The sequence below is a fragment of the Cannabis sativa genome, chromosome 2 (assembly GCF_029168945.1).
Source record: "Cannabis sativa cultivar Pink pepper isolate KNU-18-1 chromosome 2, ASM2916894v1, whole genome shotgun sequence".
Taxonomy (NCBI): domain Eukaryota; kingdom Viridiplantae; phylum Streptophyta; class Magnoliopsida; order Rosales; family Cannabaceae; genus Cannabis; species Cannabis sativa.
Window position 1 is genome coordinate 88351624 of NC_083602.1, and position 15418 is coordinate 88367041.

Here is a 15418-nt window from a genome sequence, read left to right on the forward strand (position 1 = left end):
GGGAACAAAAAGGGTTTAAATCTATTAATAAAGGTGGATGTAATATTTAAAGAAGATATATTTCCATGTTTGCCTATTTCTTCTAACCCTAGTGCAGTACAAAGATACTGAAAATGCAGGTAACACTGCAAATGAAGAAACTGGATCTATTCAGGTGGAACAAACAGTGAACACACCTGAACAGAACCAGGGAGATCAGGTTCAGGTGGAACCTGGGAACCAGGTTCAGGTGGAACCTGATGAAGACAACACTGACATTATTGATGAAGGCACTCAAGAAGACTTGGGGGATTATCAACTAGTCGTGACAAAGTGTATGGTACCAAGACCTAATCCTAAATATAGTTTTAATATTTGGGATGAAGACATTGCATATGCCTTTATGAGTGAACTGGAAATGGCCAATAATGAACCTCAATCATATGAAGAGGCCATTAAAGGACCAAATTCCAGGAAATGGAAAGGAGCAATGGATGAAGAGATGGAATCTCTTAAGAAGAACAGGACCTGGATTGTAGTGCCTAAACCTAAAGACAAGAGCATAGTGGACTGTAAATGGCTATTCAAGGAGAAAGAAGGCAGAACTAAGAATGAGCCTATAAGATACAAGGCCAGATTAGTGGCCAAAGGGTTTACACAGAAGGAGGGTATAGATTTTAATGAAGTATTTGCACCAGTTGCAAAATACAAGACTATAAGGATAATGCTAAGTCTAGCTACTCAATTCAACCTAGAAATTGACCAAATGGATGTTACTACTGCTTTCCTACATGGTGAACTAGAAGAGGAGATCTACATGAGACAACCTAAAGGATACATTGAAAAGGGGAAGGAAAACTATGTATGCAAGTTAGTTAAGTCACTGTATGGTTTAAAACAGTCTCCTAGGCAATGGAATAAAAGGTTTGATGGATTTATGCTAAAGCCGGGGTTTTCTAGAGTTACTATGATCACCGTTTGTACTACAAAGGTATCGATATTAATAAAGTCATATATCTACTTCTGTATGTAGATGATATGCTTATAATCAGTAAAGAAAGGGCAAGAGTAAACACAATGAAGGGCCTACTCAATACTGAGTTTGAAATGAAAGACCTAGGGGAAGCTACTAAGATTTTGGGAATCTCTATTAAGAGAAACAGAGCAGAAGGGACACTTATTCTAAATTAGGAAGACTACATACACAAGATAATTGAGAAATTCTCAATGAAGGGATCTAAAATTGCTAGCCAACCTATAACTACACAAATACCACACTATCTAAGAAGCAATGCCCCGAGAGCAAAGCCGAGAAGGAGGAAATGAGTAAAATTCCTATGCTAATGCTATTGGATTCGTTATGTACTTAATGGTAAGCACCGTACCCGACCTTGCTTATGCTATTAGTGTACTTAAGCAGATTCATGACAAATCCCGGTAAGACACAACCGGCTTGCTATGAAATGGTTACTAAGGTACCTAATTGGGACAACTAAATTGGGACTCAAGTACGTAAAGCAACAAGGAAGACAATAGAATAATGCTTCAAAGGATGCGTACCTATGCCGGAGATAGAGACAGGAAATCTACATCACCTATATATTACTACTGTGGGGGAATTGTGTAAGTTGGAAAGTCCACTACAACCCGTTGTGGCATTATCCACAACCGAATCGAGTACATTGCAACTACAGAGGCCATTAAAGAAAGCATATGGGTTAAAGGAGTCCTAGAAGAGCTAAGATTACTAGACACAAAACCAGTAATTTACTCTGATAGCCAGAGTTGTGTACACCTATGCAGAAACCCTATGTTCCATGACAGAACCAAACACATAGAAATAAAGTACCACTTCATCAGAGATAAAGTGACACAGGGACACATAAACATTGACAAGGTGCCTACAGAAGAGAACCCCGTACATGGGAACTAGTGATCATTTCCTATCTAAGTTTAAACATTGTTTAAACTTAATAGGGTTGGATCAAGGATAAAGTGATCCTTTGGATCACAGAGCTATGACCCTCAGAAATGACTCGACCACTATAATATCAACTCAGTGAAGGATTAGGTGGAAATTGTTAAAAAAAATAATCCTCCACTTAAACTGATATTCAGACCAGATACAATCAGATACAAAAGGACAGAAAAGGAAATCCCTAAGTTGGCCTTCGGCCTCTAATTCCCTAACTGAAATTAGTTAGAATGGATTAGGAAAATCCATACCTAACTAATATCAGTAACTAACAATATTAAACACATGCTGAAATTAAAATAAAACCCTAGATCTATAAATATACCTCAAGCAAAATAACCAGATTAAGTTGGTTGAGGGTGTTCTTCAAGATCCAGAATTCTCAAGCTCAAGAACCAGAGATTGAAGCTCGTACATGCAAGGAAAACAACTGAGGGTTAGATCAAGAGAGAGAGAGGGATTAAACACTGAATAAACACATAAACACTTGTATTAAACATAAGATTACCAGTCAAAATTACCTGTGACTTGGAATCTTCATTGTTGTATGTCTGAAACGTTTTGATAGTGGAATCGAGCTCTCAAATTTGAGGAGCAGCTCAAACGGAGACGTAGCCAACTCGTTGGTGAACTTCGGGAAAAATCTGGTGTTTTCTATCCCTAAATTAATTCGTTTGTGTGTGTGGAAGCATGCATCGATCATTGTAGATCCGATCCGAGTAAGGTGTTTGGGGCTTGATTTTTCCGGGAAGATTGAAACCTAGCTTCGAGTTTCTCGTAGAGAAACTCGCTGTGGTTTCGAAGAGAAGACAAGAAAGAGAGAAAGTGGCTGAGAAGATTCTCGAGCCTTGGGTTTTGTTCAAATACAAAACGCAGTCGTTTTGACTGTTCAGACTTTGAAAAGTCTTTGAACAGGGAAAGGTCTAAATTGACCTTAATATTGATTTGGTTTGTTTGTTGGTGTAGGGGGCAAGATAGTAAAATTCTATCTTAAAATTCCTACAACATCTTTCATGTTTAAAATCTTCTAGATATTGCAAAGTTTGTGCAAATTTTGTCTTTTAAATACAAGTTATGAACCCATTACACCCAAAGGAAATCTTATTTTTTTTGAAATAGCCCAAATGAATTTTGCCAAAATGGTTCTATTCTACTTGGAGTTGAGCTATCTCTGAAGCTGATTTCACCATTATTCACTTTTGAAAGGCAAATTTTTTCTCAAAAGCAAGATGCAGCTTGCTAAGAGTTTCATTGTGACCCCATAAAAACCATTCACAAAGCTTTTCTACTTACTTCGTAACACTTTGAGGTAAGATGAAAATACCCATTCAATAATTCCTCAAACCAAGAACGAATGAATGAGTTGAATCCGACTAACAAACGACAAATGTTTGCTTGCCCAAGTATGAAACCACATTTTGTTCTTTGTAATGATTACTTCACAATTCTCAGCTTTTTATTTTGTTAGTCTCATAGAAATACTAAAAGTACTTAAGAGGGAATTTACCATCCCATAATCAATCTCCTTAAAGCAAATCAACTTTCTCAACAACTACAATACCTTCAAAACAAATGTTTGATTTGCTTATATTAACTTTAAGGCCTGAAATCAAGCAGAAATTATTGAAAGTTTTATTCAGAATTGTTACATAAAGTGTCTTCACAAAAGATGATTAAATCATTCACAAAACAGAGATTTACGAGCTTCATAATAAAAAATCCTTGTTGCGGGTAGCCTCTCTAAGGTAATTCTCTTGTCGAAGCTTTTTTTTTTCTTTTAAAACCTCTTTCATTCTACCATTGTCATCCCTGCCAAAGTTTTGTTAAAAAATTAATGTAAATTTATTTTTAGTCATAAAAAAAAAGATTAAAAAATTATAAACAATTATAGTCTATAGAGGAGAGTGTAATAATGATTATGTAGTTAAATGATTTTATTTTCGAACGCATAAGTTGGTTACTTGTGTAGTTAAATGATTTTATTTCGAACACATTACAATAGAAATGGGATGATTCCATTTCCATTTGAAAAACAGAAAGTGGCATTGGAAAAAATATAGAAGAGGAGAGAAAATACGATACAGACGACGAACAATATTCGTGTGATCCAATCCGAAGATGGACGACGAATTGGCAGAGTTGCAGAGACAATTCGAGTTTGCGCAGGAAGCCAAGTCCAGCATCAGGTTATCCGACCGAAACGTCGTCGAATTGGTCCAAAAGCTTCAAGAGCTACGCATCATCGATTTCGACCTTCTCCACACTGTCTCCGGCAAAGAGTACATCACTCCTGTACGCCTCTCTCTCTCTCTCTCACTCATTTTGTATTCTCAATCTGTCGATACTATCTATGTCTTGATCATCGATTTTTGACTTTGATTTTTATGCTTATTGTGAAATAGGACCAATTGAGGCATGAGATTGTGGCAGAAATTGATAAATTAGGGCGTGTTTCTTTGATTGATTTGGCTGATACTATTGGGGTTGATTTGTACTATGTTGAGAAACATGCTCACCAAATTGTTTTGGAAGAACCTGGTTTGATGTTGATTCAAGGGGAAGTTATATCACAATCTTATTGGGATTCTGTTGCTGAAGAAATTAATGATAGGCTTCAAGAATCTAGTCAAATTGCTTTGGCTGAGCTCGCAGCACAGTTGCAAGTGGGTTCGGAATTGATTGCTTCAATGTTGGAACCACGACTTGGGACTTTGGTAATTTTCTTTTTACAACGTTGTATAACTTTGGAATTTGAGTGATTTTTGAGTAATAGAAGAGGGCTGTGCCAAGATAGGAGAGTTTGGTAATTCATTTGGTTTGATTGTTTAAATGGAGTTTTAAGTGATAGAAAGTGGTTTGTTTTGTGACTATTTTTGTGCCTAGGTGAAAGGTAGGCTTGAAGGTGGGCAGTTGTATACCCCTGCTTATGTTGCTCGTGTTAGTGCAATGGTTCGTGGTGCTTCTCGAGCTATCACTGTTCCCACGAATTTGTCTGCAGTCTGGACTTCTTTGCAGCAATTGCTACAAGATATGGATGGAACGAGTGGTGTAGCTGTTGATAGCTCATTTTTTCAATCTCTTTTTAATGGACTTCTCAAGGAAGGCGAGATTCTTGGATCACTTCGAGCAGGAGTTCATTGGACACCTACTGTATGTAGCCTAATCTCATTATTGTTATTTTTGAAACAACAGCCTAAATCACATTTAAAAATATTATAAGAAAAAAAAATTGCCTATTCTCAGTGTCTGTATGATGTGTAGTATTTATGTTCAAAAAAAGGGCTACTACTATTCTTCAAGGAAAAACCTGGATAAACTAAGAAAGAAAATAATTTTTGTTTATAGAATCATCATGGCGTAGCACTTATTTGATTTTAATTTTCTAGTTTTTTTCTTTGAATATATTTTTAACTGGTATTAGGCATAAAATTACTATTATCACTATTACTATTTTTATCTAATTCAAATTATTGCATTTTAATTTTAACTTGAATGAAAAAAATTCCATAAACTAAAGTGTGAAGATCACCATTTCTGAGAGATTTGATGCATGTTTAAATAAACCATTTGTTCTTTCTTCCTTTTTCTGTGGCAACTGGCAGATAAAGATCATCTTCACTAAATTACATTAAATTTGTAATGATAGTGTATAAATATATAAACATATAAATACAGTATATTGCGATGAAATTTCTAGATTAAAAAATCATGTATGGTTGTTGGAAATCATGTCTTCATCTCATGTGTATTTTTGTTACAGGTCTTTGCAGTTGCTCAAAAGGAAGGTGTTGATTCTTTTTTCTCACAGGTATGATGCTCTATTTCCTTGGTTCCTTTGTAACTTTATAGTGTTACTCTCTGTACTTCTAAATTATATATGCAATACATACTTGATCCAATTGTTTCTTATTTTCGTTTGGTTCTTTTACTTACGTTCTTACAAGTTACAACCTCTGGGTTAGAGTCAAGCATAGATTGATGCAAATGTAGGCTCTTGCATAGATTATATTATATATTATTCTAATGGTAATGGATTATCTTTTCTCCATGAGGAAAAATACTCCAAAGTGACGCTAACCTCTCGCCCTTATGTTTCTTTATATGCCACAGAATTCATTCATCAATTATGGGGTTCTTCAAAACCTTGGCATCCCCCAGCCTCCTCAGTATCTGAAGGTATCTAATTGCTATCATATGTGATGCTAGTTTTCTGGATAATTGACTGTGTAGACTATTTCTATACTATGTTAACCCTTCTTAGAATATTGTCTAATTAGGTTCTTTTGGTTTTATACACAAATATAGTCCAGGTATCCTGAAGGAATAGCTCTGATTGATGTTTTCGTCCATCCTTCGTTGATTGAAATGCTGGATGCTGCTACTGAGGATGCTCTTGAACGTGGTAGTTGGTGAGGGTTATACTAGAAAATTTCACTTTGCTAACTGTTCAAATAGCTCCATTTTTAATAACTTAATTTTCATTATCCTATTTGAACAGTTTACTGAAATGATCTTCTAATCATATTAAGTAACAGGAAGAAATTATTTGCTGCATATTTTGGCTTAAATATTCTAAAACTTTTGATGTAATGTTAGTAGAGTGCAGACTTCAAATTTCTTCTTTCCTTGTCTTACGGGATAGTTTGATGCAGGATTGATGCTCTTTCAGTATTACCTGCTTCCTTTGGGTCTCAAGATGCATCTAAACTTTTGTCGCTTTGTCCTTCAGTTCAGTTAGCGCTAAAGGTGGCATTCCTGTATTCATTATTGTTACTTTCACATTAAACTAGATGATTCTTATAACCTTTTGTGTGATACTCTTCTCTGCAGTCTAATAAGGCAGTAATCTTTGGAGAGTCCTATCTATTTAGTGATGGTTTTCTTAAGGTAATACCTCTAATATACGTCTACCTGCTTTATTTGCAGTCCACCAGTTGCTTCATGATGACCTTGCTCTGTGTTTTTCTATGCAACTGAAAATTTAAGGAATCTAAGAAATGTCTATAATTTTTAAAGTCTATCATTAGAAAGCACAGCATAGTAATATCACATGTACATGTCCTCTGTCTGATGCTTTTGATGCTGTCTTTTCTGACTAGGCTGTGTATGATCGAGTGGAGAAGGATATGGAGTCCTTTAGTGTTTCAGGGTCTTCTGGGGCTGTGCCGTCAGATGTTTTATCTGATACCAAAATTGGACATGATTCAAGCAGGATTACAGATTCAAATGAAGCTGTTAATGAGATGAGTAGTAATAAACAGACAACTGAGAAAGGATCAAAGAAGAAAAGAGGTAAATCTTCTGGGACTGCCGCAGCAAGTGCAACAGAGAATAGTGTGAATGTGCAGGAAAATCCTACATCAAAATCAAAGAAAAGTCAGAAGAAAGGCAAGGATACATCTTTGCAATTTTCAGATTCAAAAGCTTCTGTGAAGAAAGAATCAAGTAAAATAAAAGAGGAGAATAACAACATTCCTTCAGAAGAATGGGTAATGCAGAAAATCTCAGTACTGGCTTCTGATTTTGAAGAACAAGGTTTGTTGACTTTATCTTGGAGTTGTCCATTCCAATTACAACATAACAGGATTTTATTCCATTCTCCATTGTGGCAGGTATTGATGATCCAGAGACAATTATTAGACCTTTAGCAAACTATTTAAGACCTAAGCTAGTCGAATTTTGGAAGCAGAGAAGGAAGGCATTGTTTACAGAAAACGCAGAGAAAATGAAGAGTGTGCTTGACAATTTGCAAAAGAAACTTGATGAGGTTAGTTTACCTCCTTGTTTTTCCTTTGCCTGTGGTCAGTATTCTAAATGCCTTATTTTTTTCCCTACATTTGTAATTATTTGAATTATAATTGCCGAGATGGAATCATTAAGTGGCTACGTATTTGGATTCTTCTGAATGCTGAACTCTACTAACTAGTTACTTCTTTCTCTATTTGTGATCTCTCTCCTTTGCAGTCCTTCTTGAACATGCAGTTGTATGAAAAAGCCTTGGATTTGTTTGAAGATGATCAATCAACTTCGGTGAGTTTTTCTATACTTAAAAGCATTTTCAGAGCAAAGGTCAATTATATAAAAGAAGCCTAACATTCTATGTCAGCAGGTCATTTTGCACAGGCATTTGTTAAGAACAACAGCTGCAGCTATTGCAGACACACTCATCTATAACTTGGTATTGTTTGATAGTTTTGCATTTTAGATGATCTTTCTATTATGAATTTGCCACATAATTTAATTTGACATATTTGTTTGATTTTAGGATATGCACACAAAACTAAAGAATGGAGTTGAAGTTGAAGAATCTCAGGATTCAGATTCTGTTTCACTTAGTTCTGGAGAACGAGTTGCCATCGTACGAATAATCATGAATCTCAGCTAATATTGTTTTACACTGTGCCAGTGAGATTGGCTTCTGAAGTTGTGTTTGATAGCTTGAGATATTTGCCAAACTTCTAATTTCTTTTGGCATTGTAGGTGAAGAGTTTTCCAGGATCTCTATCAAATATGGCTTTTGCGGTGGTTGAAGCTCTAGAAGGGAAGGTTAGAAGTAACTTGTTGAAAGCAATGTTCTGTCATACAAATTATTATCACGAAAGCAATTATTTAAGTCCTATATTCTGATTTTACAATGACATATAATATAGTTATAAGTATTTTTTTAAAAAAATAATATATATCCTTGCTCACTATGAATTTATGTTACAACCATTAGTATAGTCAATTTTGAACTTAAATATTTACATATATATATAAATCAAATTCATTTTATTCTTTAATTTCTGTAAGATATATTGTGATTTTTTTGTAATATATATTGTGATTTTTTTTGCTGTTTTAGTTATGCATATTGTAATCTTCTCGCATAACAACTAAAGTAGTGAATGAATAAATTGGAACTTCAGAAATTATTCTTACATTTACTGCTTATTCTATGACAAATTGTCAACAAATTTAAAATTTTAATGTTCTTTGTGATTGCAGCGGGTGGACACATTCATGACTGCGCTAAGAGCTCTTGCAGAAGAGAGGTAGTGTTGTGCTCTATTTCATCACATGATTGATGCTTTTACGACTTTGGAGCAGTATTGTTTACTCAAACTATAAATTTATGATCCATGTATGTATTCCAGCGGATTAAACTTAAGAAAGCTTGACAAGAAATTGGAAAGAACACTTCTGCATTCATATCGCAAGGTATGCTCACCTGCTCTAGGCAGTATCATTATTTGTCCAATATATGACGTTTTCACCTAGTAACTCTTTTGTGTCTTTGTAGTGGAAAATGATCGTGCTGGTTAAAAGTAGACTGAGGCAGTTTCTTTGTTTATTCATATAATTACATCAAACATAGCATTTGTCCAATTACCAAAATAGAAAAAGTATTACCATGATATCTGTTTTTTTCCGCTCACAATTTTTTTTGTTCAATTTCCAATCAAATAAAAGGTTTATTTATTTTTATTTTTTCATTTCAACAGGAATCTTTTATTTTGTATATAAATAATTAAAGAATTCTTACTGTTCATTTTGAAACTATTTATGGATATCATAGTAGTTGAAAACGTACCATGCTTGCATTTGGACTTTAAACAGTTTAGCTTTAGCATTGTTACTGGTCTGGTATATTTGCTTTTGTAAACTTCTGCAGGGATCCACTTGCTCTTCTTCCCACCCCTTTTCAGTCTGTTTTCTTGTTGCTCTAATCATGATAGAAACTGTGATTCATGTATTGAGAATCGAAGAATAAATTGTTTTGGAGATTTCAATGGTGCTTTGCATTTGTTAATTCCTTTCTTATATTAATCTTAGGATTTGATATCTCAAGTGTCGGCAGAAACGGATCCAGTTTCTCTTCTACCGAAAGTTGTTTCCCTACTTTATATACAGGTCCTTGATTTTAATTTTGTTTTTGCTGGTTCGATTAATGTTTGAGAGACATGTAACATCAATTTTCCAGTCAATTTACTAACATGAATTTCTTGTCAATAGCTTCATCATAAAGCCCTTCAAGCTCCTGGAAGGGCAATTCTTGTTGCTATTACTCGTTTGAAGGTACATTTATACATTTCCCCAAAACATTATTATTTTGTGCTAGTTTATTCAGGAACGTGAGGAAATATATAAAGATGCTTTCATATTTAATACTTGCTAGCGCTCTTGGCATCCTTGAAGTAATTACACAAATTAACTTCACACAAAATAGAGAGTAGTATTGCCAAATTAAGGTTTCTAGCTAAGCTAAATGATTGAGATAAGGTTTTTAAGTTGTAGATCAAATAAGAGATTGAGGAGTTGACATTTTGGGAGCCTAAATGAGTGGAGTCAAAAGTATAGTAAGAAGGGTATGGTATGCAGTCATTCTGGTTTTCACTGACACGAGATGGTTTGTCATACATGCTTGTCATTTGCGAGATGTGTTTTCATAATTTATACCACAGAAGGAAAGAGGAGAAGTTACTCTATTTGTCTGTCTGTAACATTATTAATGATTACTCGTCTTGAAAACAGAAAAATGTGATAAGTTAATTTTTAGTGGAGCGAGAGATGAATTTGTCGACTCCTTGGGTTCATCAAGTATCAACCATCCATATTCTGTGTGCATTATTTTACAGCATATAGTTATATCCATCAAAGTTATGCTTAAAGAAGATGGTGGCTTCTTACAAGGAAAAGATATAGTGTTTTCAAAGCTGTAAGTTTTGGAGGGATAAGGACGTTCAAGCTTTACAGTCTTTCTAGTCCCGGGCCTGGGATGAGAAGGTTATATGCATGTAGATTAGAGTTATTGCAACTTATAGGCCGCCGTATCTTCCCAGTTTGCATGTTTTTGTGGATTTTCGTATGATTTTTGTCAAAAGTATAAAAGAAGAGTGTGGTATTTGCAGGATAAATTAGATGATTCAGCCTACAAGATCCTGACCGAGTACCAAGCAGCAACCGTAACCCTTTTAGCGTTAATATCTGCTTCAACTGGCGATGTAAGTAAATATATATATTATTTCTTTCTTGTCAACCTTTTTTATATTGAAAAAATTCCTTTACACCCTTAGTCCTTTACCTGGTATAATTCTCGTATGCCATAGTGGTTGTATCGATGCATTAGGTGAAACTAGATCTTTGTTAATTAGAATCATCATATAATATTTTCATTAGATGTTGTTCTTATGGGTTTTGATTCTCACGACATTATTGGGAACGGTATTGGACGAAAACAACAAGTTATAAGAAGTTGTGGGTTTTTTTGTTATGGTTATTGGTGTAATTAAGTATCGGAAACCACTAGTGCCTTGTAGCAGAGCTTAAATCATGATTCGATAAAACATTTATATTTTTCAGGAAGAGGACTGTACTTCTGATAGAATTTTGAGCAAACGGGAGCTTCTGGAGAGCCTAATGCCAGCACTGAAGGGCCTAGTTTTAAGTGCTTCTCAATCCTAATAACCTCAGCAGGTATCATATGTTTAAGGTCGAAAACCCACTAATCTAATACTGAGTATTGAGGGAATAGCAAGAAATGCACATCTGTTTTTCTTTTCTTTCTTTTTTTGGGGTTGGAAGGTGCAATTCTGTTGGGTTGATTGTTTATTCCAACAACCCATAAATGTAGGAGTAATACAGTACATATGAACAATACTGTAGATACTAAAAAGTTTCAAGTAATAGTTTCCTTTTGAGATGTTTCTCAGCCTTAGATTTTGCTTGAATCTATTCTCATGTGCTTACTTATTTAGGAAACGTTTCAGAATTTGTTTATATCAAATAATAAGCTAAAAATAACTAAATACTACTCCTTCATCAAATAATTTTTCTCTCATCTTTCTATTATTTTCATTTAATTACCTTTTTACTATTTAAAATGATATAGGAAAAGAAAGATTGTATTGTAAAAGAGTGAAGTAAAATAGAAAAAATAAAAATTGGTGAGGTATTTTGAATATTATAGTAGAAAAGTTGTGATTGTGCTCTAAAAATACCAAGATTAATCATGCAATTTCAGAGGACCGATCTACTAAGCCAACATGAGTTACAACTTACAGATATAGAAGTACCAAGTGTTTTGATGGGATCGAGAGTATTTTAAATTTTTATTTAAGGTGCTGTTTGGTAACATTTTTGTTTTTTAATTTTTTAATCACAAAATGAAAGTAAAATTTTTGTTTTTAAAAAAATTATTTTTAAAAAACAAAAATGCGTTCTGTAATCACTTTTGTTTTTCAATTTTAAAAACAAAAAATAAAAATGTGTTTTGTAAAGTTCATTTTCATTTTTTTTGATTTTATTTAAGTCAGGTCAAGATCCGAAGTTGGATTCGGGTTCGGGTCAGAAGCCGGGTTCAGCGCCAAGGCCGTGAGGAGGGGATTTGGGTCCGAGTCTGGTTGTAATCCAAAAGATTGATTAAGAAAAAAAAAACTGTTTAAAAAAATATTGAAAGTGATTTTTTTTTTTTTTTACAATTTTGATTTCTAATTATAAAATTGAAAAGTAAAAACAGTTTTATAGAACATGCTTTTGAAAAATATTTTCACTTTTCCACTTTTAAAAACAAAAAACTGATTAAAAAAGTGTTACCAAACGGCACCTAAATTTATGATTTTTATCAATAAAAAATTGACACGTGATATTATATTTGTGTTTAACAAATCAGTTAGAAAAATGACTAATAAACTTACAGAAAATATGATCTTGAAAATTATTACTGCTAATTTTTAAAGTTAGAGATTTATCTACCTCAAACATAAATATTAAATTCTTTAAAACTTTTATCGTAATTTTTTCAAAAAGAAAAAAGAAAAGTAATTAAACGGCCTACTCCTTGAATTAGGGCGGGGACTTCATAGATATGATATTATTTAATAAGCTAATAAATAAAGACAAGTTAGTAACATTGTAAGCAATTATAATTGAGGGATTTTGTATACACCTGTGCTATATGCCTGTTGTGTACTATTGAATGATACCAATTTTAATACTATTTTAACAAATTACAAATGTATCGATCAATTCATATATAATTATGTGATAATAACAAGAGACTTGAAAGACTACATATTCTAATTGAGATCATCAAACCCATATTATTAATTTTATTTATCATTATTATTAGAATGGAAAATTTACCAATAATGATGTTGGTTTTGCTGTTGGTAGTGTTATTACAGCATAGCTTTCAAGTATATTCCGATGGTAGGTTATAACTGCATAGCTTTCAATTGCCTCTAGCTTGTTCATTTTTTCTTTCTAAGAGTTGAAATAACAACATTTTGTATAACTATACTTTACATATAGGTATAGTAGAAACATTGTATTATTCATTAATGGTCATATTCATTATAATATAGTCATGATTCCAAACAGAAATAGGCTTAAGAAAAAAATAATTTTTTGGTTCTTATTTTTAAAAATTATTAAAAAAAAATTAGGAAAATTATTTCATATACAATTTTTTAATTTTCTTTTTAAATTCATTTTGGATTGCTCCAATAGTTTTTATGTGGGTTGTTACGTAGATTTTGGTTGCAATTTAAGTTGTTATATAGGTTATTATGAGTATTTTCGTAAAAATGAAAAAAAAAAAAAAACATGCTTTGAAGTGTAAAAATAAAAAATTTTAAAAAATTATAGATTTTTTTATTTGAGACCTTAAAATAAGTAGACGTTAGACGCAAGTCGAACCTGTCTTAACCTAGGCCAATCTTGTGACCAATACTACAAGTGACCACATTCCTTTTTACTTTTTCTTCTTGAGTTTATATATGTAAATAGACATATTTTTATTATATAATTATGAAATTTGAGAATAACCCAATTGAAATTTATGGTTGGATTTGAAAATGGATGATATTATGATATGTTTTCAGGTGAAACTTGGCTAAGCATAGATTGTGGAGCAAGGACACCTTCTGTGGATGCTCTCACTTTTACTCAATGGGTAACTGATGACAAATACATTAAAACAGGTGAAAATAAGCTTCTCTCAACACCCACTAATCTTTTTGAGATGTCTACACTTAGAAGTTTCCCAAAATTAGGTAATTCCAACAACAACAACAATAGTAATAAATATTGTTACAATTTGCCACTAAAATCCCAATCCAAGTACCTTGTTCGAGCTGGATTTTACTATGGAAACTATGACAACCTTAAAAAGCCACCAACATTCAATCTTCAGCTAAGGTCAGGAAGTGTAAATGTTAAGGTTACAACCTCTCTTGATTTGGATCCAATTTACCATGAATTTATTATTTTCACAACAGAAAGTAGTGATTTTGATGTGTGTTTAGTTGAAACACAAGAAGATGAGGTTCCTTTCATTTCAACACTTGAAGCTACCATCATTCATGAGCAAGAGGTATATAGGTTGATGAATAAGAACATGGTATTGTACCTTGAATCTAGGATCAACTATGGTGTCGATCAAAGTGTCCCGTAAGTATATATATACATATTTTCATTTATTACATATATACTTAATCAATCTAACACATTGAGGAATATGTACTTAAATTTACAGAGATCGTTTTGTGTCATTGGTTGAGAAGTACAACAGAATATGGAAACCACAAGAAGATCCAAGATACCTAAGCTCTCAATTTGGACCAAATATACCAATATCATATTCGGTAGAGGAGAACAATCCACCAGATGTTGTAATTAATTCCTTAATCGAAGCACACAATGCCTCTCAATCCATCGTCTTACCAATCAATTTTCGCCAAAAATCTCAAGTATTAGCCTATTTCATATTGTATTTCGATGTAACAGCGGCTTACAAGCCGTTGGAAGAACCTAGGACAGTTTCCATTTCTATCGATGGTAAAATAATGAACACAACTCAGCTCCCAGGATTTCTGAGAGGTGAAGTTGTGTCCATATTTCCAATTAAAGTGAATGGTGGTGTGGCTACTTTGAGCATTGCTTCGGTTGGGGCAACGACGTCTACGTCGCTGCCACCACCGGCTATTCTCAACGCCATGGAAGTGTTTTCTGTGCTTGATGTTTCCGATGTTGGAAGATCATCAGTTGTTGGATCTTCCTTTAGTCTTGTTATGCTTCTTCTTATGCTTTATTGCACTGAGTGGATTGATTTCTAATCAATTATTACTCCTCGTCAAATTTATGATCATTGTAGAATTTTGTTTAAAAAAAATTTTAGTAAAAATAAAATACTCCAAATTATAAAATTCATTCCAAATAAATTATAACTTTATGTCGTAAGTTTAAATTTTTATAAAAAAAATAAATAAAAAAACAAAAGGCAAATGAACAAACACAGTTATAGAGCTTGCAACTCATTGACCTACATACTCGTAAGTATGTTGAAAAGTTAAGGAAAATAAGTGTAAATAATCTCATAATCTCAAAAGATTAGTCCAAGAGTTACCGTGAAAGGCTATAGTGAGGACAAATATCTTAACTAGTATCTCGCAAAATAGGACCAACTATCCCTAAATATCGTCG

The 15418-nt window shown here is 33.4% G+C and overlaps 2 protein-coding genes across 2 annotated transcripts; both read left to right on the forward strand.

Annotated features, from left to right (window-relative positions):
- Window positions 1-3767: 3767 nt before the first annotated feature.
- Window positions 3768-11651, forward strand: LOC115719324 (E3 UFM1-protein ligase 1 homolog). The gene is made up of 20 exons (XM_030648310.2): window positions 3768-4246; window positions 4357-4668; window positions 4838-5104; window positions 5715-5762; window positions 6065-6130; window positions 6260-6363; window positions 6607-6700; window positions 6785-6841; window positions 7054-7489; window positions 7567-7721; window positions 7919-7984; window positions 8064-8132; window positions 8220-8312; window positions 8435-8500; window positions 8942-8988; window positions 9091-9154; window positions 9770-9847; window positions 9950-10012; window positions 10846-10938; window positions 11297-11651. Exons 1-20 carry the CDS (start codon window positions 4073-4075, stop codon window positions 11396-11398), a joined length of 2454 nt encoding a protein of 817 aa, XP_030504170.2. The 5' UTR covers window positions 3768-4072; the 3' UTR covers window positions 11399-11651.
- A 1265-nt stretch (window positions 11652-12916) lies between these two features.
- LOC115720779 (putative leucine-rich repeat receptor-like serine/threonine-protein kinase At2g14440) lies at window positions 12917-15114 on the forward strand. Its single transcript, XM_030649959.2, has 2 exons — window positions 12917-14386; window positions 14472-15114. Exons 1-2 carry the CDS (start codon window positions 13809-13811, stop codon window positions 15049-15051), a joined length of 1158 nt encoding a protein of 385 aa, XP_030505819.2. The 5' UTR covers window positions 12917-13808; the 3' UTR covers window positions 15052-15114.
- Window positions 15115-15418: the final 304 nt, after the last annotated feature.